Below are 27,982 nucleotides of genomic sequence, written 5' to 3'. Positions count from 1 at the left end.
AAAAACGGTCATAAGTCGCATTTTTCACTGCCCTTGTTAAGTTTGAACGGCCACTAAACAAACTGCTGTCAGCCAAGGACTATCTGTAAGAGGGCCACCCGGGTGTGTGTGGGGGACGATGGGTTTTGTCGTCCCCAAAGGGCGCCTAGGTTCTTTCCCTCAGCGAAAACGAGGCGCGAGACTAACAGCCAACGCTCCCCGACCTCCCTCCCCCCTCCAATTTCCAAGGCTCCGCCCCTTTATCCCTCCCCTTTGGGGAAAAAAAAGGGCACGCGCCACTTTCCCTCAACGCTTTATAACGGTCGTCAGGGCGCGCGAGGCGAGGAAGGGGAGCGCGCATGCTCCTCTCTTTTTTTCTGCTCCTCCTCCGCACCAGCAGGACTTTGGCCACGCCTCCCCTGTCTCTGGTCCTTTCCGGGAAGAGAGAGAGGAGGGGGGGGAAAAACAGGAGGGGCGGGGAAAGGAAGGTGGGGGGAAGGAGCATACGCCCAGCCCCGCCCGCGTTTCCCGTCGTGCTTTGCGGGGCCCTTGGCACTGACGTGGCCGCCGGGAGCCGCCATCTTGTGCGCAGTGAGGGAGGCTGTGAGGGAGGCGGAAGGCCAGAAGCAGGTAAGGCACCCGGCGGGACCGGAGAGGACGACGACGGAGACCTCCGCAGCCAGGCACCTCGAGACGTCGCCCGGTAAGCAGCCGTTCCCTCACGAAGTCATGGCGGCCGCTCCGGCCCCGCTCCGAACCGATCCTCCTTTCCGCCAACGGTCCGCGATGAGGCGACCGGGCCTAAGTCGGGGCCTGGCGGGGCAGCGTTCCCCGGACGCTCGCTCTTATCCCGGCCGAGCTGGGAGGCTCTTTAACTCCTTTGACCTTCCCGCCTGACCCCCACCATAGGCGGCGGGAGGGGGGCAGCAGCGGGGTACCACCATTCCCCTCACTCCCCTCGAGAAGGACGGCTAAGTCAGAGGGCTAGAAAGCGGCCCTTTTGCGGGATCATCGCCTTGTTAGACCTCGGACAGTTTGCCCTGCTCTGGGGTTGGGGGGGGTGTCATTCAGTCCACCACCGCCGCCACCACCACTCCGGTCATGGGGCTTTGAGTAGCGTCCACGAAACGGTGTAGAAGGCAGGGTGGCCGCGGGGGATGGATGCTGGGTTTTGGGGTAGGATGTTAGGGTTGTGAGAAAGAGGAAATGATTTGGAGTGGATGGTGGGGTTTGGGGGTGGATGATGGAATTGTCTGGGTAGATGATGGGGTTTGGGAGTGTTGGATGAGGTTCGGGGGAAAGGAGGATGGAGGTTGGGAGGAGGATGAAAGGATTTGGGGTGGGTGATGTTTGGGGGTGGGTGATGAGATTGTCTGGGTGAATGGTTGGGTTGGGAGGAGAATGAAAGTGTTTGGGAGTGGAGGATGAAAGGATTTGGGGTGGAGAATGTGGTTGTCTGGGTGGATGATCAGATGGGGGGGCTTTTTTCTCCCCTCAGCTGGAATTTGGCCCCTAAGACGAGAGGTGGGTGGGGATTTGGGATCCCTTAGTCACTTGCTGGTGACTTCATCGGCAGGACAAACAGTTGCGCAACGCCAGGGAGTTTCAAGTACATACATTGTGGTGGGGCTCTTCCTCTTAATTAGTTGAGGAAATCCGACTCAAAAGGTCTGCGATGAGAGGGCTGGATAGGTGCCTTAATCCATTCGGCTAGAGTGGTGTGAAGGACACTGCACCTCGGGGTTGGGATGGATGATCTCCAAGGTCCCTTCCAGCCCTAGGATTTGGGATGGAGGGTCAGATACTATGTCAGAAATATGAATCACCATTAGATTATGGTACAAGGTCTTAGCTACGTCTTTTTATGTCTTGCTTAAGCTTGTTAGGCAAACTGAGCCATAAAATGGGAAGGGAAGGTGTGGGGGGGGGGAGAAGGAGAAAGAGAGGAGGAGGAAGGGAATGGAAGGAAGGGAACGAGAAAGAAGAGCAGGGGAAAGAAGGGAGGGAGGAAAAAAAGGAGTGGAAGCTGCTCAGAGGGAGATGCAAGCTAGAAATAAGGAAGAATTCCCTGACAGGACTACTGGGTAGTGGAACAGCTTTTCTTCCCGAATTGTCTGTGTTGGACAACCATTTGATCACAATGGCATAAGTTCTTCTGCCTTGAGCAGAGGGTTGAACTAGATGACCTCTCAAAGACCCCTTCCAGGCTTATGCTTCTCAAAGCTGTTTTCCTAGCTGTTCCCATTTCCAGGGTTGTGAACTGGATCTCTAGCTTTGCCATGCAGGCAACTACAGTACAATATAATTCTGAGCATCAAAGCCATCTCAGGACAACCTTTGTTGCCTAAGTATTTTTTTTCCTAAAATACCAGGAAATGCCAGCCTGGATTGATATTGCTAGTTTCTGCTGATCAGTCGGATGCACTCCAGTGGAGAAAGACCTCTTTGATTAATTTCTTTTAAAGGAAATATATTAAATAGCTTTTCATGTTGCCAATATCTGGTAATGACACCCCCCCTTGTAAATATTTGGGATTATGAGAGAGCAGTTGTTTTTTAAACATTAATCTTTGTGTTTAAGAACCAGCTTTTGCAATAAAGACAATGTCAAGGGGAATGCCGTTGGTAAATGCCTTTTTTTTCTTAATAAATTATAACGTGTATTTTTTCTGGTTTTTAATTTATTTGTTTTTCTGTGATACAGTTCATCAGCCTAGCTTAAGGTTTTCATCTTTATCTTTGTGACATGGAGAAATATAAACAAGACGCAGAAACTAATATAGATTCAGAAGCAAACATCTCAGTTATTCAGGTTCACTTTCCCCCACCCCCCTTTTTTCCAGTGTGTACTTTTCCTTTTTTGTTCATTCATCAGAACTTTTTGAAAGTTACCGTCCTCCTCCTTGCAACTCTATACGATCTTTGTCATCATCTTCACTTTTGTAACATTTGGAGATTTCTTTTATAACATTTTACAAGGCTGGCAATCTCTTTTATGTAGCTCTCCTTAAAGAGTGTGCATAGGGTGAGCACTCTTCATCATAGATGAGAGATAAAAGATAGTTCAGGTAGTTCTCGATCACCATTGGAACAAAGATTTCCATACCTAAATAAGGCAATCCTTCCTGATTTTATGATCTTTTTTTGCCATAGTTGTTAAGTGAACCATTGCAGTTGTTAAGTGAGTCACACGGTTGTTAAGCAAATCTGCTGATTCCCCATTGACTTTGCTTGTCAGAAGCCAGTTGCGAAGGTCATATGATGGTAGGATTCTGCAACGGTTGGAAATCTGGTTGCCAACCACCCAAATCTTTGAAAGATAGCTAAACAAATGGTTATCAGTCATTGAGTATCTCTATTATACTGCTACCATGCCAATAATCCTCAACTTAACAATAGTTCATTTAGAACACTTGCAACCTTTGCAGCATCCCCATGGTGACATGATCAAAATTGGGACAGTTGGCAACTGACCTTTATGACAGTTACATTGTCCTGGGGTCACATGATCTTTTTTGCGATTTTTCTGACAAGCAGAGGGTCAAGGTTCCAAGTAATACATCCCAGTTCAAGAGGCAATCAAGTTTCTCAACATTTCATTAGGACATATCAAATTGCCACATTCCTGGTGGAAAACCGGCTCCTGTTTCTCTCCCCCCCCCAATTAAAAATAAAACTTTATCACTTCCCCCAGTCTCAGTCACATGGTCCAGTCAGCATACAGCCCAGTTGCTAGATATGCTACACATGTCCTTGATTCCTACGGGATCTCTACAACAGTGTTTCTCAACCTTGGCAACTTGAAGATGTCTGGACTTCAACTCCCAGAATTCCCCAGCCAGCAAATGCTGGCTGGGGAATTCTGGGAGTTGAAGTCCAGACATCTTCAAGTTGCCAAGGTTGAGAAACACTGCTCTACAACACCCCCGCCCCTACATTCCAGGCAGCCCTGAAGCAGTGAGAAGAGAAACCTCCCCAGAGACTACAAAAAAGAAAAACAGCCACAGTTCAGCCAACTTCAGGGTTGACACAAAGTCCAATGGGGGGAAACCAGATTCACTTAATAACCGTGTTAATAGCTTAACAGATGCATGATTCACTTAAGAACTATGGCAAGAAAGAACATGCACCAAAACACACTTAACAACTATCTTACTTAACAACATAGGTTTTGGGCTCAATTGTGGTCATGACTTACCTGTAATAAATTCAGGATGTGCAATTTGGTACCTCTTGCAGGTAATTTGAATTGCGTCTCCTGCAAATTTCAGCTACAATGAAAATCAAAATATTTGAGGAGCTTTTTCTTGCATTTCCTTTTCTTATTTGCTTCCAATCAGCTGCTTTAAATGCATCTTAGGAGCATCTTTGTGAAATGTGCCCATGATTACAGATAAGCACATAGTCTGGCTTGAATTGCTTGGTCTGATATGTTTGGGGATTTAGTGTGTAATTGTCTGGAACAGGCTTGGGAAACAATTATGTTAATTCAGCTATGTCTGGCATGTTTTTTTGCAATCTCCATATTCATACGGCATTTATATCTTCCTTTGAAATTAAATTAGCAAACCATAAACTGTCCTATTATCCTGACTGGGATCACTTCACAGTTGCCATAATGCATTAGCAGCAATGGGCAACTTCATCTGGGAGGTTCCTGAACACGGCGATACAATGGAGTCATTATTGTCTTAAATCAGGAGGATGGCTCCAGGTTATAAAAGCAAGCCCTTGTTCAACTACAATTGATGCCAAAATTTCTATTGCTAAGTGAGACAACTATTAAGTGAGTTTCAGCCCATATTATGACCTTTCTTGCCATCGTTAAGTGAATCATTGAAATTGTTGTTAGTAGCAAATGGGGATCACATGACCCAGGGATATTGCAACCATCACAAATACGAGTCAGTTTCCAGGTGTCCAAAGTTTAAACATGTGACCATGGGAATGCTACAGTGCTGTAAGTATGAAAAATGGCCATAAGTCACTATTTTCAGTGCCATTGTAACTTTGAACGGTCACTGAATGAATTGTAAGTCAAGGACTACTTGTCTCCTTTTCGTGCTCCTAGCTTCAAACAGGTTGGAAGATTTTGGGTGCTTTGAGTCTGGAAAACCTATTGTATCTAAGTTGGATCTGTTTTCTACACCTACCCCTTCCAACTCTGAACTGCTAGAGAGCAGTGTTTAGTTTTCATCCATCCCTGTTCCTGCTTCAAACGTAGAAGACTTCTCTGCTGCTTTTGGGAGACAGAACAAGGTGTCATGTCTTCCTGGAATACAGGTAATCCCCGATTTACAATTGTTCGTTTAGTAACAGTTTGAAGTTACAACAGTGCAGAAAAAAGTGACCTATGAGCCTTTTGCACACAATGGTTGCAGCATTCCAATGGTCAAAATTCAGACTCTTGACAACTGGGTTCATATTTATGACGGTTGCAGCATCCGGGGGGGGGGGGGGGGCGTCATGTGATCCCCTTTGCAACCTTCCAACAAGCAAAGTCAACAGAGAAGCAAAATTCACTTAACTGCAGTGATCCACTTAACTCTGGCAAGAAAGATGATATAATCAGGCAAAACTAACGTAACCATCTCGCTTAGCAAATTTTGGGCTCGATTGTGGTCGTAAGTCAAGGACTGCCTGTACTGCAACTTGCAACACCCACATCGGGACCCCAGGCCAGTTGGCAGAGCCAAGTTTCAAGGCCTTTCCAGAAGACCCAAAGGGCGGGTGAGTGAACATCTCACCTCACGGGGCACAATATTGTGATGGGTGGGGGAACAACATCAGAAAAAGCTCTTCTGTACTCCGCCAGCTGGAACTGTGGCTCTCTTGTTGATTAAGATTGAATTAAATCTGGTGCCTGTTACCCCGTAAATCAAGGGCAAACAAACAGCAGCTGCATCACAGTTGAAGGAAGGAAACTTCAAGGTTAGGACATCATAACACCCTCTGCATAGGGCTGTCTTTAAAGGTGCTATGGAAGCCTTGGCCTTAGTACTGGATATAGCAACAGAGTTTCCTGGGGTGGAGGGAGCCAAGCAGGTGGAACCTGTTATACCAGTTCTATACCAATAACATCGGCTGCCTTCTTCTTTTGGCCTAAATTGATTTAATGTGTTGCTTTAGTACAGATAGTCCTCGACCTACAACAGTTCTTTTAGTGACTGTTCAAAGTTACAACTACACTGGAGAAAGTGAGCTATCGTTTTTCACACTTAACAACTGTTGCAGCATCCCTGTGGTCACGTGATCAAAATTCAGCCGCTGTGCAACTGACTCATATCTAGGATGGTTGCAATCATGTGATCCCCTTTTGTGGCCTGACAAGCAAAGTTAACGGGAATCCAGGTGCACTTAACTCTGTGACAAGCTAACAACTGCAGTGATTCACTTAACAATTGTGTTCGTAAGTTAAGGACTATCTGTACTTCACTCTGTTGGGCAGCCATTTTTCCATATGATTCTGCCTGGGTATTAAAAAAAAAATCTCTCCTGCTCCATATTGAGATGAGCAGCCTCAGATTTGTGCAATTTATTTCCATTTTCAGTTTAAAAATAAAAGAGACTGAAAGCTATATTTAACATTTAACATTTTCGATTATTAACGAGGGCTGTACAGTGCTTCAAATCGTGTTTGGAAGAGATCCTTGGAAGTCGCAACTTCAATGCAGCATCCATTGATAACTTGTTAAAGCAGCTATGTCTTTTTCCCTGATGACATGGGAACCTTTGCTTGGTTAATTTTGCAGATCTATATTTTATGGCTTCCCAACAGGTCTGATTGAAAGGCTCAAAAGCACTTCTGAGCCTCTGGAAGCGTCCACAGGACATGTTCTGCCATTTTTAAAGCCAAGTGTGTCCCTTTTCTCAAGTTATATGGCAGGCAGTTGAGATTATGAAAAACACAGTTGCAGATGGGTATGACATGACAATTTTTGCAAATCATTGTCTTACCTTAAAATTTGAAGCACTGTCTAGTATGTATTAGGAATGCGGATGTATGAGTTACATTGCAACTTCAGTGCATCAGTGCAAAAATCATATTTAAAAAGTCTTAGATTCCTCAGGGTGGGGCAGAGAAATGAGTACTATATTAATACCCTTTCACTTATCTTGAAACACCTACTCTTAATTCTTACAGGGAAGCTTCAGTGTCTTAGGCTACTGATAAAATATGAATGTATAATTAAATTTCCATGAATCTCACCTGGAACAAATTGAAACTGTAACCGCAACTTTTATTTCAGCTGATTATATATATATATATATATATATATATATATATATATATATATATATATATATATATATATATATATATATATATATATATATATATATATATATATATATATATATATATATATATATATATATATATATATATATATATATATATATATATATATATATATATATATATATATATATATATATATATATATATATATATATATATATATATATATATATAGCTGGTAGGCAGGGAAATCTAGCGCATTTCCGATTATAGCAGTTACTTTTTATAGTATTCATCACTTTTCTTGCTGAGTGCTAAAAACCTAGTTTTAATTTTTATTTCTAACTAGTTCTTTGGAGAACTTGGAAATGCCACTTTACTGCTATTTTTATTTGCCTTTTACCATCCATGGTGCCTTCATCAAATATTGTGATTGATACACTCAATCGATACTTGTTTTTGTGTTTCAATTTTTAATATTTTAATTTTAATGATTGTTTTTATTGTTTTTATTTTTATCATTTTTATATTATTTGTATAGTTCCCATAGTCACTTTGTGAGATGGATGGCTGTACAAATCAAATAAATAATATGCTACTGTTTTGTTTCCTCTAATTTTTAATTATTCTACTGGGTTAAAAAAAACCTTATTTCTGCATATGCTGGACCAATTAATGAGTAATGCAGTTTAATACAGTAATTTAGAACTAGAAAAATGTTCATGTAAAGCAGTATTGTCTGGGACCCTCATTAGATTTTATTATAGACACATATAATAAAGCTAAGGAATTTGCTTTCTGCAAATACGGCAGAATATTCAATCCCCATGGTATCAATTGTATCACCTACAACTGTGAAGCCCATGGTCTGACCTAAGTGTAGTACACAAAATTGTCTGCTACAATGTTCCTACCTGTCGATGACTACTTCAGCTTCAACCACAACAACACACACACAAACAACAGATACAAACTCAAGGTTAACCGCTCCAAACTCTATTGCAGAAAATACGACTTCAGCAACAGAGTGGTCAATGCCTGGAATGCTCTACCTGACTCTGTTGTTACATCCTCAAACCCCCGTAATTTTAACCTAAGACTGTCTACTCTTGACTCACCCCATTCCTAAGAGGTCTGTAAGGGGTGTGCAAAAGCACACCAGCATGCCTAACGTCCCTGTCTTACTGTCCCCATTTATTTGTACCCATTTCCTGTGTTCCTATTCCTGTTATCTTGTACATGAGTGACAAAATAAACAATAAACAAACAGTAAACAAAAAAAATTCACTATTTTTGGCTAAATCTAGCAATCTGTAATGTATTCCAATACAGGTAGTTCTCAACTTACAACCACAATTGAGCCCAATATTTATGTTGCTAAGTAAGACATTTGTTAAGTAGGTTTTGCACCATTTTATGACCTTTCTTGCCACATTTGTTGAGTGAATCATTGCAGTTAAGTTAGTAACCACGGTTGTTAAGTAAATTTGGCTTCTCCATTCACTTTGTCGTCATAAATACAAACCAGTTGCCAGGCATCTGAATTTTGATTGTTGCCATGGAGATGCTGCAACCATCGTAAGTGAAAAATGGTCATGTCACTTTTTTCAGTTCTCTTGTAACTGAGTGGTCATTAAATGAACTGTTGTAAGTCAAGGCTTACCTGTATGCTGAATATAAATGCAGTGTTAAAGGGCTAGCGATCAAAGAATTGCATCACACTTAGAATTAGATACTAAGTCAAGAAGACAATGCCAGATGCAGTAGTCTTAAGAATGACAGGATGAGAAGGGACCTTAGAGGCCATCTAGTCCAACCCACTCCCAAGGCAGGTGTTCTCATGCCATCTCAGGTAAATGGTTGCCTGATCTTTTCTTGAAATCAAGCATCCACAATTCCATGATACAAGCAATTCCACACAATGTTGTGATCCTCTTCCTATATTATCCAGTCAGGAATACCTAGGTGGGGCAATTTTCAAACCGGAAGCTCAAAACCACTCAGCTTTCAAGGTTTTTTTAATGTTGTGTTCCACAAATGGAATACAAGTATTCCTCTCCTTAAGACCACAATTCAGCCCAAAATTTATGTTGCTAAGCAAAACATCATTAAGTGGGGATTTCCCTATGTTATGACCTTGCCAGAGCTACGTGAATCGTTGCAGTTGTGAAGTTAGTCACACAGTTGTTAAGTGAATCTGGCTTCCCCATTGATTTTGCTTGTCAGAACGTCGCAAAGGGGGTGTGTGTCACATGACCATGGGACATTGCAACCATCATAAATACAAGTCAGTTGCCAAACAGCTGAATTTTAATCACGTGACCATGGGGACGCAACAGTTGTAAGAAAAACAGCCTCTCACTTTGCCCCCCCCCCACCATTGTAATTTTGAATGGTCACTAAATGGAACTGTTGTAAATTGAGGACTGGCTGTGTTTGCAAAACACATGCAGTGAAGGACTGGCAAGAAAACACCCAGGCCTAGTATCTGCATTATATTAATTGCAGTGGTGAATACGATGCTCTGTGGCCATTCGTAAATAGGATAAATGCTTGTTTTCTGACATCTTGGGAATTGGGTAGGCTGCGGTGATTTTGCCTCAGTAGCTCAATTAGCACAGAGCAATCTCCGAAAATGCAACTCCCTGTGTGAAGGCTGAGGGAAATCCCCAGAGCACAGCTTGGGATATGGACCCCGAAGTCAAGGTTAGTCCAGAATGTGGCAGCCGCTTTCTGGGTTGAGCACCTGACTGTGTATTAATTCCAAGAAATAAGCCACTGCATTGGCTGCCCACTAAACTGGTGGATCAAATTTTTGAGTGTTTCTGATTGGTGAGCTAAATTCAATAACTTGGTTTTATCTCCTGAAAACATTGTTTATCCCATCTGGGCTGCGTGAGGATTTGTAACAGCATGGAGCTTAGGAGCCAGACCTGCAGAAGAGAAAAATAATAATAGAATAATGTGATCCTTGGGTGCTCTCTTGAGATTGGTTGCTTTCTTGCAGACATTTCATGACCACACTAGGTAATATTATCTGTGCCATAAGGGAGTGGTGTTCTAGTTTCTAGCACTGATGATGATGTTGTCTAGTTGGGTCTTTAACGGTCTGCAGGAAAGGGGCTCAGCCCCATGGACCCCACAGTCGCCCTCTTCCTTCGCTCTGCAAACCACACTCCCTTCTAGTATTGATGATATTACCTATACCTATCTGGGTCATGAACACCCCCACCCACCCAGTTCAATCCTGAGCTGCAAAGATTTGCTTCCAATCCATGGCTCTTGTGTCCTTCAAAAGGCCATGGAATGGTTGACAAGAGACGAGAGACTTTGAGGCATCTGGCTTAGTCCTGGAGGATGGGTGCGGTGGACGTGGTCCCTGCTGGGTTTTGAAATAATATTGAGGGGAAAGGCCTGGAGTGCCTCTCACTGGATGTGGAGACAGATTCTGGAAATAGAGGCTGAAGGGAGCTCCAGCCAAAAGGGAAGCAGGAAAATGTATCCCCTTCCCCCACTTACACCGCCCCAGCTTCGGGTGATGTAGCAGGAAGGAACGGGAAGGAAATCACAGGCTGGGTTATATAGCAGGGAAGCACTGATGTCTTTTGAGAAGTAGTTCCTCAAATGACTCCCTTGGAAATTAAGGCCGTAATGACAGGGCACGCTAAGTACTGAGCTAAATATACTTCTGTAGACCTAATTAATTTATAATAGCATAAATACGGTGCTCGGAAAGATTTTTCAGGCTGCCCAGTTGTAAACAATGGGGAATAGCTATTCACAGCGCAGGTGAAAACGTTCTTGATAGTTGGCAATCTTTTTCCCATGAATAGAATACTGATTTATTATTCTGTGACACCTGTTTCCAGGTAGTCATAATTTGTATTCTCGAATCAGAGTATAAGACGCACCAAGATTTTGAAGAGGCAAATTAAAAAAAAAACAAAGTTTTTGCACTCTGCAGACCTCCCCAAAACAGCCATTTCCCCCCAAAAAACAGACTTGTTCCCCCCCCCCAGAAAGAGTGCATGAATAGCCTTTAGGGGGGCAGGGGCACCCAAAAATGAGCAAAAAACGGCCCATTTTTTGTGACTGAGAAAAATGAATTATGACCATTTTTTTACACTTCCCACCATTGCAGTGTCCCCACGGTCACGTGATCAAAATTCAGATGCTCGGCAACTCACTCATATTTATGACGGCTGCAGTGTCCCAGAGTTATGCAATTCCCTTTTGCGACCTTCTGACAAGCAAAGTCAACAGGGAAGCCAGATTCACTTAACTGTGTTACTCACTTAGCTACAGTGGATTCACTTAACAACTGGGCCAAGAAAGATTGTAAAATTAGGCAAAACTCATTTAAAAATCGTCTCTCTCAGCAACAGAAATTTTGGGCTTCTTGTGATCGTAAGTTGAAAACCGCCTGTATTAAAACTATACGGTCATGTGCTTCTTTGAATAATTGTCTGCCTTTCTTTCTGCCAAGAGTAGAAACTGGCTAACTACAGATCACTTATTATGATGTCAGGAGAATCCCAGGAGCATTGTTAGGTAGGCATCTGATGATGCTTAGGCTCTAGAACTATGAACAGCCTTCTCTGAAGGAATCATACTGGTCAAGCTGGATTCTGCCATCTTAGAATTGGACTCCATTCCCTCAGAGAGGGGAAAATGCATGCATGGTACGATAGAGATTATTTTCATTAAGAAAAAGTTCATATAATATCTTGATTCATTCGACTGCTAACAATAGTCCTAGCATAGTTTGTTCCAATTGAGTATGATTAATGTTGAATAGCATTATGCCACAATCGGTGGTTTGTCCTTGCTAATGGTTTTCTCATTTAGGGAAGAGGAAAAATGCATTTAATCTTGACATTTTATTCTCCTGTTTCTGTGTTGAAGGCCTCCCTTTTTTCCCTCCCTCCCTCCTTTCAATGACCATATATATTTTCACCATTTTACTGTAGTTTTATAGAACATGGACCAAATGGCCTGTCTCCTGTTAAAAGTTTTTTTTACCCTGTGATGTAAATACCGGTTGCTCTCTTTGTGTATACATGCCAATTTAATCTGCCTAAACGCTGTCTTCTAAGCTGCTGTTTACATGCTCAGCTTCTGTTTTGAACCTCTGTTGCCACAAACTGACTACAGCTAGTGCTCGACTTACGACCACAATTGCCCCCCCAACGTTTCTGTTGTTAAGCAAAGCTGTTCTTAAGTGATTTTTACCCATTTTACAACCTTTCTTGCAACAATTGTTAACAGAATCACTGCAGTTGTTAAGTTAGTCACACGGTTGTTAAGTGAATCTGGCTTCCCTATGGACTTCACTTGTCAGGCGGTTGCAAAAGGGGATCGTTTGACCTTGGGACACTGCCACAGTCATAAATACGTCAGTTGCCGAGCATCCAATTTTTTTTGTTCACATGACCAGAGAGATGCTGCAACAGCTGTGTGAAATATGGTCATAAATTGCTTTCTGCAATGTTGTTGTATTAACTACGAACAATCGCTAAAATGGTTGTAAATGGAGAATTACCTGTGCAGGTGTTTACATGAGGCATAAATTGGTTCACGGGGGCCACTACTGTATCTTTTGGGGCTAGCTTTGATTAATCACCACCTTTTACTGAGCTAATGAATCCCTTCCTTTGCCTTCCAGATTTTCTTGGCCAGTGGGTGAAGGACATCCTCAAACATGGGAAATATTTTTGCCAACCTTTTCAAAGGCCTCTTCGGCAAAAAAGAAATGCGTATACTTATGGTCGGACTGGATGCCGCAGGAAAAACTACCATATTATACAAGCTTAAACTCGGGGAAATAGTAACTACCATCCCTACCATAGGTAAGAATTTAAGCTTCTCTTGATCGCAGTTACATCTGGGTTTTAAAATAAAATCACTGTATATGGGTACATTTTGCAGAACCTTGGGTAAAAATGTAAGATTAGCTTGTCCCTTGGTGATGAGCAGTAACCAGTATCTTGGTCCTTCACTTCATTCAAGATCTTACTTTGCTGCATTTTTGGAATTGCTTGAATTAAAGGACATTGCATTATGGACATACTGTGTGCAGGTAGTCCTCACCTTATAGCCCAAAATTTCTGTTTCTAAGTGAGACATTTGTTAAGTGTGTTTTGCCCCATTTTACTGCCTTTCCACAGTTGTCAAGTGAATCGCTTAAGTGTGTTTGTCACGCGATTGTTAAGTGAATCGTGTTTCCCATTGACATCGCTGGTCGCATAGCCCCCAAGAGGCTGTGACCCGCCATACAATATGAGTCAGTTGCCAAGCATCCGAATTGATCTTGTGACCATGGGGATGCTGCAATGGTCGTAAGTGTCATAGGTTAGTTTCTTCAGTGCCGTTGTAACTGAAAACGGTCACTAAATGAAGTGTTGCAAGTAGAGGACTACCTGTATTTCCAAATGTGTAAGATAAAAGGGCATGATCTTAAAACCTTTCCTTCTGTTTAGTCTTCACAGTATCACCTGTTGAAGTTTAGAGCTGTTTCTTTAAAAAAAGTAACTTTGTAGGTACACCTTCATTCATTTGTTCTAGTTTGGATAAAATCTATTCTTTTGTTTTGAAAGGCAAGTCTCGGGTTATCTGAGGACGTGAGGCATCACGTTGCCGAGGTTGGGAAACGCTGATCTAACTAAAAAACTATGAATATTATGTTGGTAATTGGCTTTCTGTGTGGCATATTTTATACACGGTAAATTAAAACCTAGGAGCCCACTTCTTCAACCATAAAGGCTATCAAGCCTTCCCTATTTCCAGAAAGCTGGTTTCCTAGAGTAGTCAAAGGTGCTGGCTTAGAAACCAGGAGATGACGAGTTCTAGTGCCACATTAGTCATAAAAGCCATCTGGGTGACACTCGGCCAATTACCAGGAGACAAGGAATTTTAGTCGTCCTGTAGCAAGGGTGTCCAACTCACATCATCACGGCGTCATGAAGTGACATATTGGGGCTTCCCCCCCCCCCTTTGCTAAACCGAGCGTGGGCAGCTCATGACGCATCTGGCATGCAGGCTGGGTGGGTTTTGCCAATCACCAAGAGACTGGGAATTCTAGTCCTGCTTTAGACCGGCCCCTTTCTGCAGCGTTTTTACACAGCGTTATAGTGTTGAGTTTTCCTTGCATATATCTGTAAACGAAGTAATTAGAAGTAGAATCAACCATCAGTGGCACACTACTTAACCTCCTGCAAGCATAGATGTCACCCTCCGTGCACCTAGGCCAGTGGTGGTACAGTGGTTAGAATGCCGTACTGCAGGCTATTACTGCTGGCTGCCAGAATTCGGCAGTTTGATCTTGACCAGCTCAAGGTTGACTCAACCTTCCATCTTTCCAAGGTCACTAAAATGAGGATCTCCAAAGTACCCTCCGCTCCTGGAGTTCGCTAATATTTCACAGTATATGTGTAATTTTTAAATATGTTTATATTCTTCTGTTCAGTTTTGTGTCCAATTCTCAGAAACTGACTGCCTTGATGAATCCCTGCTGTTTTCTTGGCAAGTTTTTTCCAGAAGTGATTTGCCATCGTGTCCTTTATAGAGCTGAGAGAGTGGCTGGACCAAGTTCAATATCTCAGGCGGGATTAGAACTCCCAGTCCCCTGGTGATTGGCCCAAAGTCACACCACCGGCTTTTTGCTCTGGCAGGACTAGAACTCACAGTCACTTGGTTTCTACTCTGGAGCCTCAAACATTACACCAAATTGTGCCTCAGCTTTTTTTAAAATCACTTTATTTATGCAATACTTGCTGATGAGGAGGAAGGGTTGTTGAAGACAACATGCGATTGGCATCACCTTAAATCAATAAATGCATCTTTCGCCTATTAACTAAGCACATTTTCTCTCACTTATTCCTGTTTAGGTTTTAATGTAGAAACAGTAGAATACAAGAATATTAGCTTCACGGTGTGGGATGTCGGCGGACAGGATAAGATCAGACCGCTCTGGCGCCATTATTTCCAAAACACACAAGGTGAGTTGTTTGCGTTCTACAAGACCCACACACTGTCTCTCTCTGATCTGCATCAGCATTAGATTGCTCCAAAGTTGCATCGACAGTAGCAGGAAATCCCATTATTTTTGCTAAAGTAGCTGGAATGGATGGAGATATGCTGATGTAGAAAAGATTTTGAGACTCTAGAAAGAGTGCAGAGAAGAGCAACAAAGATGATTAGGGGACTGGAGGCTGAAACATATGAAGAACAGTTGCAGGAACTGGGTATGTCTAGTTTAATGAAAAGAAGGACTAGGGGAGACATGATAGCAGTCTTCCAATATCTCAGGGGTTGCCACAAAGAAGAGGGAGTCAAACTATTCTCCAAGGCACCCGAGGGCAGAACAAGAAGCAATGGGTGGAAACTAATCAAGGGGAGAAGCAACCTAGAACTGAGGTGGAATTTCCTGACAGTTAGAACAATTAATCAGTGGAACAGAATTTGCCTCCAGAAGTTCTGAATGCCCCAACACTGGAAGTCTTTAAGGAGATGTTGGATAGACATTTACTTGAGAGACCGCCTTCTGCCAATTACCTCCCTGCGACCAATAAGATCACATAGATTAGGCCTCCTCCGTATTCCATCGGCCAGCCAATGCCGGCTGGCAACTACAAGGAGGAGGGCCTTCTCAGTAGTAGCCCCGACCCTTTGGAACGAGCTCCCCGTGGAGATTCGTACCCTCTCCACCGTCCAGGCCTTCCGCACAGCCCTTAAGAACTGGCTAGCCCGTCAGGCCTGGGGACAAGGATAGCCGCCCCTCCCGAATGATGAATGTATGTTGCTTTACTATTTTATTATATGTTCTATGTCAATGTCTGTATTCCCTCTCCCGGATTTTATGTGAGCCGCCCTGAGTCCCCTCAGGGAAAAGGGCGGCCTACAAATATTAATAAAATCTACCAAAAAATCTACATTTGTCTGAAGTGGTGCAGGGTTCCCTGCCTAGGCAGGGGGTTGGATTATAAGACCTCCAAGGTCCCTTCCAACTTCATTATTCTGTTATTCAATTTGCCAATTTTAAAAATGATGGACTTCAATTCCCAGAATCCCCCAGCCAGTTAAATTGTCTGGGGAGTTCTGGGCGGTAATTCTAATCATCTCGACACGGTTGAGGAACAGTGCAGTCCTGCTTTGCTGTTAGGAGCCAGGTATTCCATCCCCAAATTTGCCAAATTAAATAGGTTGTTGACTGCTGGAGTCACATAGCCTGTTAAAATATAAATGTGGATTAAGAAAATACATGATTTAGCATATTATCCAGGAAACCTGAGGGGAAAGACTAATCCACAATTCTGCCTTTGCCCTGATTTTAGGCAACCCTTTGTGCCTGGCACACTAGCAGCCTTTGCTTAATCTGGTTTGCCTCTTCCAAACACACTGAAACACTGATCTTTTGCTAAATCAAAAGAGAAAAAAAATAGAGAATAGTTTGTTTGGTGTTAAGAATGGAGGATTAAATGCAGCATTACTGTTACATAGGAGTGTTTGTGAGCTCTTGTGAGCTTCTTCTCTGGGTGTAATTGGTAGTTTATACAAAAAAAATCAGTTTGTAGTTTTCTTACATCCTTTCTTCCTTCCCTCTTCTCTTTCTCTGTCCCTCCTTTCTCTCTCCTTTGTTCCTCCTTTCCTTTTTCTTTCTCTTCCTCCCTCCCTCTTCCCTTTCTTCCTTCCTCTTTTTCTTTCTGTCTCCTTCCTTCATTCCCTTCTTCCTCCTACCTTCTGTCCCTCTTCGTCTCTTTCTCTCTGCCTCCCTCCTTTCCTTCATTCCTTCTCTCTCTCTCTCTCTCTATCTATCTCCCCCTCCCCCTCTCTCATTCCAGTGGTCACTCACAACCCATTTCAGGGTGACCTTTTAATCACTCTACCATCAGGCTAGCCACATCAGCATGTTGCTGGTAGAAAATTGAGTGGTAATATGGGATAAATGCAAAGAACGGTGGGGTGTTTTCCCCTCCATTGTGAAACTGTTTATACACAAACAATTGATCTTAATTGCCTTGTGTACAATCCACTTAACGCAGGATCTTTTTTTATTGATTTGTTTGTCCAATTTGGGTACCATCCATGCCTTGAGTTGATTGACAACATTTTGTCTCTTCCCCTTCGTCCGGTTTCCAGTTTGTCTAAAAAAATACCCTGCTTCTCTTTCTGAGTATCGGTTTCCCGAAGTCTGTAATTCTCTTGAGTGAGACGGACTTTGCAGCATGTTAGATTTTTGAAGCCAGCTGAGAAGATCAGTCTCTGCGGTGTGTGCTTCACTTGAAACAGTAAATTACACCTTTGCAAAGTTTACTCCCTTTACTCTCTCCTGTGACTAGTTTTGAAATCCAGTAATCAAAGAAAATTGGATTGGATTAAGGTACATGTGATTGTGGACGCTGTTTACAAACACCCAGAAGTCAATTTTCTATTGCTTGAAGCCTCATGTGGCAGGATGTTTCTCTTCCTGTGTGTGTGTATCTACTAAGACTTAAACGATAAAAATAATGTTTTTTTCCCTCTGAATGAAGACAAATCCCCCCCCTTTCCGCATTATTTGGTTTTGAACAAACGCCCTAAATTATTGTTTTATCAACCTTGGTTATTGTAAGGTGTGTGGACTCTGGGCTGAGGAATTCTGGGAATTGAAGTCCAGGCCTACCTTGTGACAGTTGGGGTGTCCCAAGGTTATGTGATCAGTCAAGGGGGAAGCCAGATTCACTTAACAACTAACCTGCCAACTGCTTTCATTCGTTTTACAACTATGGCAAGAGAAGTCATAAAATGGGGCAATGGAAATGGTGGCGTTGAGTCAGGACCTCCTGCAACTTGAAGGTGAATGGGCTTCAGCTCCTGGAGTTCCCTGAGAAAGCAGTGCATGTTTTTCCTCCTCCTCCGGGGAAATCTGGGTTGAGCGGCCAGGGTTGAGAAGCCTACTTCTAGATGGCTGTTTGCTAGAACCCCTGGCACGTTCTTACTTAACCATTCCTGTCTCCCTCTCAGGCTTGATCTTTGTGGTTGATAGCAACGACAGAGAGCGAGTCAACGAAGCCAGAGAAGAGCTGATGAGGATGTTGGCAGAAGACGAGCTCAGAGATGCTGTCCTTTTAGTCTTCGCTAACAAACAGGTAGGTGGGAAGAGATCCCCCCCCCCCCCCGGGGGGACCGTTCTTCGTATTTGAATGCGACAATCGCTTGCAGGAACTGGGGAATGGCCAGAGAAAAGAAGGACTAGGGGGGGACATGACAGCAGCCTCCCAGTGTTTGAGGAGCTCCCACAGAGAAGAGGAAAGGGGTCCCCCTATCCTTTGAAGCACCCGGAGGCAGCAGAAGAAGCAATAGGTGAAAACTAATCAAGGAGGGAAGCAACCTGGAATTTCCTGACGGTTACAGCTAAATGTCCATGGAGCTTCTCAGCCATCCAGGTCACGGATGCCCCAAAGGTTCCGTTTCAAAAGGCAACTGGACTCTCTGGTTTTCCTTTGAAGACGTTTCGCTTCTCATCCAAGAGCGTCTTCAAGGACAATTAACCAGTGGAAGGGTTTGCCTCCAGAGGTTCTGGGTGCCCCATCTCTGGGAGGCCTTTAAGACGAGACCGGACATTTGTCTGAAACGATAGGAAGTCTGAGCAAGGGGTTGGACTAGAAGACCTCCAAGGTCTCTTCCAGTTCTGATATTCTGCTGCTAGGAGCCCTCTTGCTGGTTGCCCAGTCTTGTTTTAGAAAGCTCCTTGTTTTGTGATGATGAAAAAAAAACCATTCAAAGCTTCAGCAATAAGGGGAAATAACCGCAAAGGGATTTTGGTTCACCGACAAAAGGGCGAATGACAGAAGCGCACCCAACTAAACCGCAATGACAAAACCACGAGTTCTAAAGCGCACTGACGAATGAGCGCTGAAGCGCGGCGACAGAAGTGCGCTGTAAACCTAACCCTAAACTAACGCTAACCCTTACCTTAACTTAAATTGCGCTTCTGTCGGCGCGCTGTTGTCGGCGCGGTTTTAGTGCCACGGTTTTGTTGGCACGCTTTTGTCGGGTCACAAGGGATTTCTACCTGCTTTCTAAGGGAGAACTGTGTTTTTTCCTCCATGGCGTTACCTGCAACCGTCATAAATACGAGTCAGTTGCTAAGGGTCCGGTGTTTGATCGCTTGACCTTAGAGCTCTGCATCCACTATAAGTGTGGGGAAAAACCAATCCCATTGCCATTGTAGTTTCTAGCAGCCACTAAACAAAGGGTTTTAAGTCGAGGACCCTCCCGGCATTAAACACCAGAAAAGTGATGGATGTAACGCCTAAACTCTTGATTATAGAATATAGGTAGTCCTCCCCTTACAACCATTCATTTAGTGGCCGTTCTAAATTACAACGGCACTGAAAAAAGTGACAGCCTGTTTTTCACACTTGCGACCGTTGCGGCATTCCCATTTAGTCACGTGATTGAAATTTGGGCGCTTGGCAACTGACTCACATTTACGACAGTTGCAGAGTCCTGGGAGCCCTTTTTGTGATCTTCTGATGCCTAACAAATGTCTCACTCAGCAACATCAATTTTGGGATCAATTGTAGTCATAAGTCGAGGACTGCTTTTGGCGGGGGGCCTTTTTTTTAGCAAGTGTGTAAAATAGGCCTTTCCCCCCTCTGTGGCTGTGATGGGAGACGGGGGGGAGGGGGGGACGCCTTTTCTAAAGCCGGTTGCTTCCCTTTCCAGGACCTGCCGAATGCCATGAATGCTGCGGAAATCACGGACAAGCTAGGACTCCATTCTCTCCGCCACAGAAACTGGTACATCCAGGCCACCTGCGCCACGAGTGGGGACGGCCTCTATGAAGGACTGGACTGGCTGTCCAATCAGCTCCGAAACCAGAAATGAAGCCCTGAGTTACTCCTCTTTTCTCCGTCCCCTCCCCCTTCCCCCTCTCCCCCTCCTCCTCCTCCTCCTCCTCGCTTTACTCTAATGTGGCAAACCGTGCTACTCTGTAGTACCGAGTGCCAGAAACTGTTTTCATCATCTCTTCTCGTCCACAGGATTGTCCTTCACCACCACCACCACCACCACGCTTTACATGTGGCAAAAACCATGCCCGGAAAGAAAAAGAAAATAACAGTTTTAGCTTTTTATTTTCTTATTTAATGTAAATAGTTCTTGTTTTTCCCCACGTGGCGGTTTCTGGTATTCCTATGCAATATTATTCGGCTCTTTTTAAAATGATAAAAAGGTTTTAAAAAAAACAAACACACGGCCCACCCAAAAACTTTTTGAGTGGATTCGGGAAGGGGGGAAAAAAAATGGTTGCCCAGGAATCTGGTTTTGTTTGTGCCGTGTGTGCGTGTGTGGGCTAGATCCAAACGAGATCCCTCTCGGCTGGCAGATCTGGGCTTGAGGCCTGGTTTCCGCAGCCCTGTTTTAAAGCCTGGGGACGGAGTGTTCTTTTCAAGAAGACGGGGCTGGTGGGGAAGGAGGGCGGGAAGTCTTGAACCTGGGACCCTTTGCGATTTCTGCAGCGACGTGAAGAGAACACCCCGCGAGTTTCGCATGTTGCCGGTCATAAAATTAGCCGCGCTTGGTATTTTTTGTGATGGGAGGCGGATGGGAGAGCGAAGTCATTGGAGATTGCAGATTTGACGAGAAATTGGGACAACCCCCCCCCCCTTCCCTCCCATGCCCCTGTACGCTTTTAACTGCCCCTTAGATTTGGAGTTTTTAAAACGAATATTTTTCACCCTCCAACCTACGAGTGCCATCTTCCTCTTCCTCTCTGTCGCTGGGGAGCCTAGCTCCTTCAAAAAGAAAAAAATAATAATAAATCCTTGAATTTCTGCAGCCTAGAATGATTTCCAAAGACGGTCCTCTTGCACGGACGTCACAACAGCAGCCACAAGTACTGTACTTAAATAAAAAAGAAATGTCACACAGGCTTTCCGTTGCTTCATCCGGGAAAGGGAGGGGGTGGGGGTGGGAAAATAGAAAACGCGGGAGTTTGGTAATCGGACGCCTTCCATTCTTAAGAGACGTGTCTAGATTCCATTTTCGGAACACGAGAAAGAAACTCCCCTTTTTTAAAAATCTCCTACTGCAAGGTTTGAGATTTGCCATCCCAGATTTTAACTTCTATTTTTTTTTTAAATTTCTTTTTTTTCTTTTGTATTTTGATATTAAAAAAACAAAACACTGAAGAACCTGGAGCTGTTGCGACTCAAGAAACACACGATCAGAACTGGTTTGTTTAGTGTTGTGGACAAGAAAAAGAAATCTGTTTTCTTTCAATTCAGTAATCGACTGTTTTGTATACTTGTTTTCAGTTATCATTTCAACAAACGAGCACTGTAATTAAAGCTATTAGAATAAAAATCTCTTAACTATTCCTCTGAGGTGTGTTTGGTGGTTTGACTTGTTCGGCCGGGCTCCGATCTGTCCCGCAGGGATGTAATACCGAGTAACGGCACTCTCGTCGGCTGATTCGCCCCACGGGTGGTAGATTATTCTAGGAGGTTTTTAAGAAAAGATTGGGCAAGCATGGTATAGGGCACCCTTTTTCTTAGGGTGCCAAAATTGGGTGCTATCGCGTGCACATGGCCACTCAATTCTCCCCACCCACCTGCACATGTGCTTGTGACCCCCTCCCCGGTGGATGGATGTGCAACACCCCACCCCGCGCATGTGTGCATGGCCCCTCCCCAGGCTCCAGAAAGCCTGGGGAGGGTGAAAATGCTCCTCTGGTCCTCCAGAAGGGCAAAACATTAGCTGGCTGGCACATCATGTGCGCCGGAGATGACAGCTGTCATGCCACAAAATATGACTCTGTGTGCCATCTTGCGGCGTTGTCGCCACACTGGTGGGCTGCTCATGTGTCCTTGCCTAATCAAAAGGAAAACACCAGACGAAATTCCTTGGGATGAGCAAAAGCTTCAAATGATCATCAAAGGGCTCTTTTGTTAGAAAAAGTTAGTTACAGCGTCATCAAAAAGGAGCGTATCAAAAGGCATATATAATCACACATGGCACAAGTAAACTAATGAAAAGTTCACAGCATTCTACAAATAGACCAATAGAAAATCACATCATGGCAAAGGGTGGGCAAAGGGGGAACAGAAGATTACAAGCTGCATGGCATTGGGAGGGGGAGAGGGGGAATAGAAAGTTATAGCACAGCATAGGGGGGAGAAAGGGCATGTGTGGGAGTAGCTGGCTCACATAGTTCTTGTTACATGAGGCTGCATAGTGAGTTATGACCGTTAGGCCAGAAAGATGTTTCTGGTGCGATGTTTTTGCATCCCTGTGTATGTGTGTTTCAGACAGCAGAAGCTGCCCTGCACGCAAACGCCCGGAATAAATTCCAACACCATCTGTAGCACATGTGCCATAGGTTTGCCATCATGGGTATAGGGGCTCCTGCTCAAGTGGAGGATTGGACTAGAAGACCTCTGAGGCCCCTTCCAACTCTTCTTATTTTATTATGGTCCTCAAGCTGTCCCACGTGTTCTCTCTCAGGGATGCTGGAGGACAGCTGTGCCATTAAGAGAAAAGGGATCTACTGAAGTATGGGCCTGCAGTGTGATGCAACTGCCAAAAAAGCCAACACAGCTCTAGGCTGCATCAACAGAGGGAGAGAATCAAGATCAAGTGAAGTGTTAATACTACTTTATATAAGGTCTTGGAAAGGCCACACTTGGAATATTTGCATCCAGTTTTAGTCACCACGATGTAGAAAAGATGTGGAGACTCTAGAAAGAGTGCAGAGAAGAGCAACAAAGAGGATTAGGGAACTGGAGGCCAAAACAGTTGCTGGGTATGTCTAGTTTAATGGGAAAAAACCAGGTTTGGCATGATAGGAGCCTTCCAATATTTGAGGGGTTACCCCCCAAAGAAAGGGGAGGGGATCAACCTATTCTCCAAAGGCAGGGCAAGAAGCAATGGGTGGAAACTAATCAAGGAGAGAAGCAACCTAGAACTAAGGAGGAATTTCCTGACAGAACAATTAACTTAGTGGAACCACTTCCCTCCAGAGGTTGCCATCAGGGAAGTTTTTAAAGAAAATATTGCACAGCCATTTGTCCAGGATGCCGCATGGAAGAGTGTTTCGTGTCGTCATGCGACGTATTGCAACTCCCCCGCCCCCTTTGCTAAAGCGGAGTGGGCGTGGCCAACATGTGACACATCCGGCTGTGAGTTTTGACACCCCTGGTGTGGGTTCTCTCGCCTGAGCAGAGGGTTAGACTAGAAGACCTTTAAAATCTCTCCCAACCTGATTATGTTCTGAGTGCTGGGTAAAAATGAGACGCTTGGCTGCGTCGCAAGGCAGAAAGGTTGATGATGCTCAACTACAAATTGGCCTCAACAACCATAATTGTGCTCAGAATTACGGTCATAACTTGAAGCACAGACAGGACCCCGAAGTCATTTTTTTCCCCTTGGTGGTGGTTAAGGAATCTCATTCATTTGAATGGATGTGTTGAGTTTTTGTTTTTATCAAAAACTAATTAAAAAAAAAAAGACATTGTGAATTGCAATCACACAAGCACAAAACACCGCAACTGGTCACAAAACTCAACCAGGAGGCAGCATCCCAAGCATTATGACCGCAGCCGATGCTTCGCACTCAGCTGACAGTTGCAAACCAACCGGTCGTTAAGTGAGGACTACCCGTACCTTCAGCTGAAGAGGGAAAGGCCTTGACTTTATTTTGGGAGGAAACGTGTGTCTCCTCCAGATATCAGAGAGCATGTGGACTAGAAACTTGGAAACCAAGGTTCCGTTCCCAGCTTGTCCACGGAAGCTCCTTGTGTCAGGCCCCAAGGGCCAGGCTGCCTCTCCACAAAAATTGGGAAGGGTCCCCGAGGATTTGAGGCCAGGTGGCATTGGAGGAGGAGTCACGACCACTGCTTTACCTAACAATTAAAATTACATCCTTAACCAGGCCTATGAGCACCAGTGGTCTCTGACAGAAGATGCTCCTTAACCAGATGCTTTCTATCTATCAAAGGCCTCCTGCCACCAATCATTAATTTTTAATTAGAGATGCAAATTTACACAAAGACTTCACAGATTAAATGACTGGCAGGAAACTGGACTCTCATTGGAAGAAGAAGAGGGGGGGGGAGGAATATATCAAAACTTTTTTTCCCCCCTCTGCTACTCACAACTATAAAAATAGAAACTCTCATTAGCATGATGGGCCAAGCAGCCCTTAAAATGCCCCTGGCATTCTGGTGAAAAAGACTAGCTTCTAGCCCAGAGTACCACAAGGGGGTTGGACTAGAAGACCTCTAGGGTCCCTTCCAAACCCTATGTTCTATGTTCTAAAACGAAGTCTGGAGTAGTTTTCCTTCGTAGAAACACCCATTTTGCTAGCAGAAGAGAAATTAGCCTGTTGGGGTTAGCAGGCGTGTGTTTTCATCCCCAGTTCTCTGCATGTAAATAGTATCAATTGTGATTTGACAACATCCGCCTGCAATCGACTAAGCCATGATTTAACCATGATTGTGGGGCCCTTGGTGGTTTTCTTGCAGATGTTTTCATCTCTATGTGCAGAATTTTCCATGGCACATCAACTGTGAATCTTCCCTAATGACAGAATTTTTATAATCTTATATCCGTGGCTAAATTCAAGTCCCCCCAACAGCTCCTTGGTTTATTTATTCTGAATTTCCAGAGTCCTCGCTTAAGATCAGTGGTTACAACAATTTAGTGGATCATAATTCATTGAGTGTGCAAAGGGGCTGAAAAACAATTGTGCTTCAGAGTTCTCTCTCCAGACATATAAGTCCATTTCCAAATCAACTTAAAAATAATTTTTTAATACCTTTAAAGCAGTGTTTCTCAATCTTGGTGACTTTTAAGATGTGTCAATTTCAACTCCCAGAATTCCCAAGTACTATGAAAGAAAGAAAGAGAAGGGGGGAGAGAGAAGAGGAGGGGGAGAGAAAAGAAACACAGAAATAAAGAAGTGATGGAGGAAGGGGAGAGGAAGGAAGATAGAAAGAAAAAGAGAGGAAATAGAAAAAGAAAAAACACAGAAAGAAGAGAAAGGAAGGAAGGAAATAAAGAAAAAGAAGAGAAGCATAAAAAGAAGGAAGTGAAAGAAAAAAAGTGGGAAAGAAAGAAAAAAAGGAAAGAGTGATGAGCTAGAAAGAAAGGAGGGGAAAGGAAAGTAGGTATGGAGGGAGAAGGTTCAGAAAGGCAGATAGAAAGCAAAAGAAAAGAAAATGGATGGAGGGAGAAGGAAGGAAGGAAGGAAGGAAGGAAGGAAGGAAGGAAGGAAGGAAGGAAGGAAGGAAAGGGACCCAGCTGTTTTAGTACAAAGATAATCATACAACAAACTCAAAAGTTTAAATGAATAATCAATATTTTAAATACCTTAAACTAATGACCAAAATTCTGAAAAAATGTTCATAATACACCCTTTCCTTAATTTTAATCTAATCAATGATCAAATATGAATGTCTATTTAAAAAAAAAAGCCCACAATATTTTTCTAGCCACTTCCTATCCATACTCCTCAAATCCCATCGTCAAAAGTTGATTTCATCAACTCCCTTTCCAACAATGCTGGGCTTTTCCTGTATTCAATTCTCTGCTGCCCCCTACTGGATCTGCCCGATTTTCTTTGGCCAGTTTTTTTTCTCCAAATTTTTTGAACAATTATTGTGAGGATAAAAGTCTCTTGATTCCTTTGCATACAAGTCGTCCTTGACTTATGACCACAAATGTGGCCAAAATTTCTGTTGCTAGGATAGGGAGCCTATTTCCTGGCCAAAGCTGTGTCATCCAAGACCACATTAAATGGATATTTCTAGTATAAATTCCACATTTTTTTGGTTTGCAAGCAACAATGGCATTTCTTGTTTTTGGCAGCATCCTCTGCCTGTGTGTGGCTTGGTTTTGTTCTTTTACGACACCCTAATTTCACATTTTTCTGTCCCCCGTTTTTTTGGAGGGGGGGTGGAGTGGGAGTGAGACCGCCCTCTCCTGGGGGGCTTATGACCCCCGGTTTTGTTCATAAAGTGGCTTTTCTCACGGGATTCCCCCCACTTAACACGTAGGTGAGAAGTTCCACCCTTCTCACCAACTTTGTTATGTAAGGAGGTTATTGGGGGGTCCTTGGGCCCCACTTCCTCTCCTTGCTCCTCCCCCTTACAGCGGGAGGCACCAGCACCAGCCAGCCCTGAAGTGCTAAGCAGAGAAATATGCTTTATAAAAAAAAAAAAAGACCTCAATTGCACGGATTTATGGTCCAGCCAGCATCCTCTCGTAAAGCAATTTGTTGAGTGAAAAGCATCCTTCGAAGTCCCGGACCGACTGCAGGACAGACATACACAACAATTTTCTTGCAATTAAAAGTGAGGGTCGGGGGGAGAAGATCCAAAGAGATACTTCTCTGCTTTCCCAGTTTAAAAAAAACTTTTTTGAGTTCATTTTTTTTCCTTTTTCTTTTCCTTTTTTCCTTCCTTCCGCCCACCTTTCTTTTTTTCCTTTTTTCTTTTGTACATCCTTCTTCCTTCTTATCTTCCTTCCTTTTTTCTCATTCTTCCTCCTTTTTCCTTCTTTCTTACTCTTCATTTTCTTTCATTCTTCCTCCTTCCCTTCCCTTTTTTCATCTTTTCCTTCCATCTTTCCTTTTGTCTTTTTTTCTTTCTTTCATGCTTTCTTTTCCTTTCCTCTCCTTTCTTTCTCTCCTTCCCTTTTTTCTTCCATCCTTCCTTTTCTCTTTTCTTTCCTTCCTTCCTTCCTTATTTAATTTCTATATGTTGCTTTTATGGCTCCCTGTTATTTCCCCCCACTTCTCAATGCATCTATTTGGTCCCTCACCCCCATGGATTTTATCCTCAGGTTTATTTCATTTATTGTTCAATTAAACTTAGGCACTGCCTATCTCACCCTGACATGACTTGGGATGGCTCCCCAAATTTTAAAAAAGATGAGATAAAACGAGATGAAGAGACTCATGGCGCTTGGTGTGGAGAACTTAAAATAATCCAAAACCATTAAAAAAGCCATTAAAATGTTATTTTATGAAGTTCTTGGTTAATCTGAACACGAATTTTAATTTTTAATTAATAATTACATTTTAATTAAAGGGAGCAATGCTTCCATTTTTTTCTCTTTTTCTCCTGTTTTTGGGAAGCAAATTCAAACCAGCTATCTAACCTGATGTAATTATATCAGAAAATCAGGAAAAAAACATATATAATACCAAATAGGTTAAGATTTTTACAGGTAGTCCTTGACTTATGACCACAATTGATTCCAATATTTGCGTTGTTAAGCACAGCAGTTGCTAAATTTGTCCCATTTTATCTTTTTTGCCACTCCTGTAAGCGAATCATTGCTGTTGTTCAGTTAATCACATGGTTATTCAGTCAATCTGGGACATGTATGGGTAGTCCTTGACTTATGACCACAAGGGAGCCTGAAAATCTCCATTGTTGAGTGAGTTTTGCCCCCATTTTGCCACCTTTCTTCTCACAGTTGTTAAGTGAATCCCTGCAGCTGAGTTAGTCACACCGTTAAGTGAGTCTGTCACTTAGCGTGGCCACTACACAAATGGTTGTAAGTGGAGGATTCCCTGAGGTTAAATTCTCTTTGAATTCTGAGGATGGTTGAAGTCCCCTCTTCAAAGGGATTTGAATTTGTATGTTGCAGAAGGGTTTGCAATTTGAAAATTGAAAAAAAAAATGCAATTCGTAAACTGCAAAGGAGTTTGAATCTGTAAGTTGCAAAGAGTTCAACATTTCTAAATTGCAAAGGGTTTCTAATTTTTTA

General features: G+C 43.3%; 1 protein-coding gene across 1 annotated transcript; it reads left to right on the top strand.

The window, feature by feature from the left end:
- Positions 1-526: 526 nt before the first annotated feature.
- On the top strand, positions 527-21,584 carry ARF1 (ARF GTPase 1). Its single transcript, XM_087712402.1, has 5 exons — positions 527-682; positions 12,888-13,071; positions 15,109-15,219; positions 18,224-18,348; positions 19,931-21,584. Exons 2-5 carry the CDS (start codon positions 12,924-12,926, stop codon positions 20,090-20,092), a joined length of 546 nt encoding a protein of 181 aa, XP_087568528.1. The 5' UTR covers positions 527-682; positions 12,888-12,923; the 3' UTR covers positions 20,093-21,584.
- The last annotated feature ends 6,398 nt before the right edge of the window (positions 21,585-27,982 follow it).

Source organism: Thamnophis sirtalis, unplaced genomic scaffold (genome assembly GCF_051295495.1).
Source record: "Thamnophis sirtalis isolate CommonGarterSnake01/CBP01778 unplaced genomic scaffold, rThaSir2_p1.2 scaffold_4, whole genome shotgun sequence".
NCBI classification, from domain to species: domain Eukaryota; kingdom Metazoa; phylum Chordata; class Lepidosauria; order Squamata; family Natricidae; genus Thamnophis; species Thamnophis sirtalis.
The sequence above is the reverse complement of the archived record's forward strand: the minus strand, read 5'-3'. Positions and strand labels throughout refer to the sequence as shown.

Excerpts from the sequence above, each read along its gene's own strand:
- ARF1 (XM_087712402.1), top strand. The coding sequence starts at position 12,924 with ATGGGAAATATTTTTGCCAACCTTTTCAAAGGCCTCTTCGGCAAAAAA. Across the intron at positions 13,072-15,108 it reads AACTACCATCCCTACCATAG|GTTTTAATGTAGAAACAGTA; the intron begins GTAAGAATTTAA and ends ATTCCTGTTTAG. Across the intron at positions 15,220-18,223 it reads TTATTTCCAAAACACACAAG|GCTTGATCTTTGTGGTTGAT; the intron begins GTGAGTTGTTTG and ends TCTCCCTCTCAG.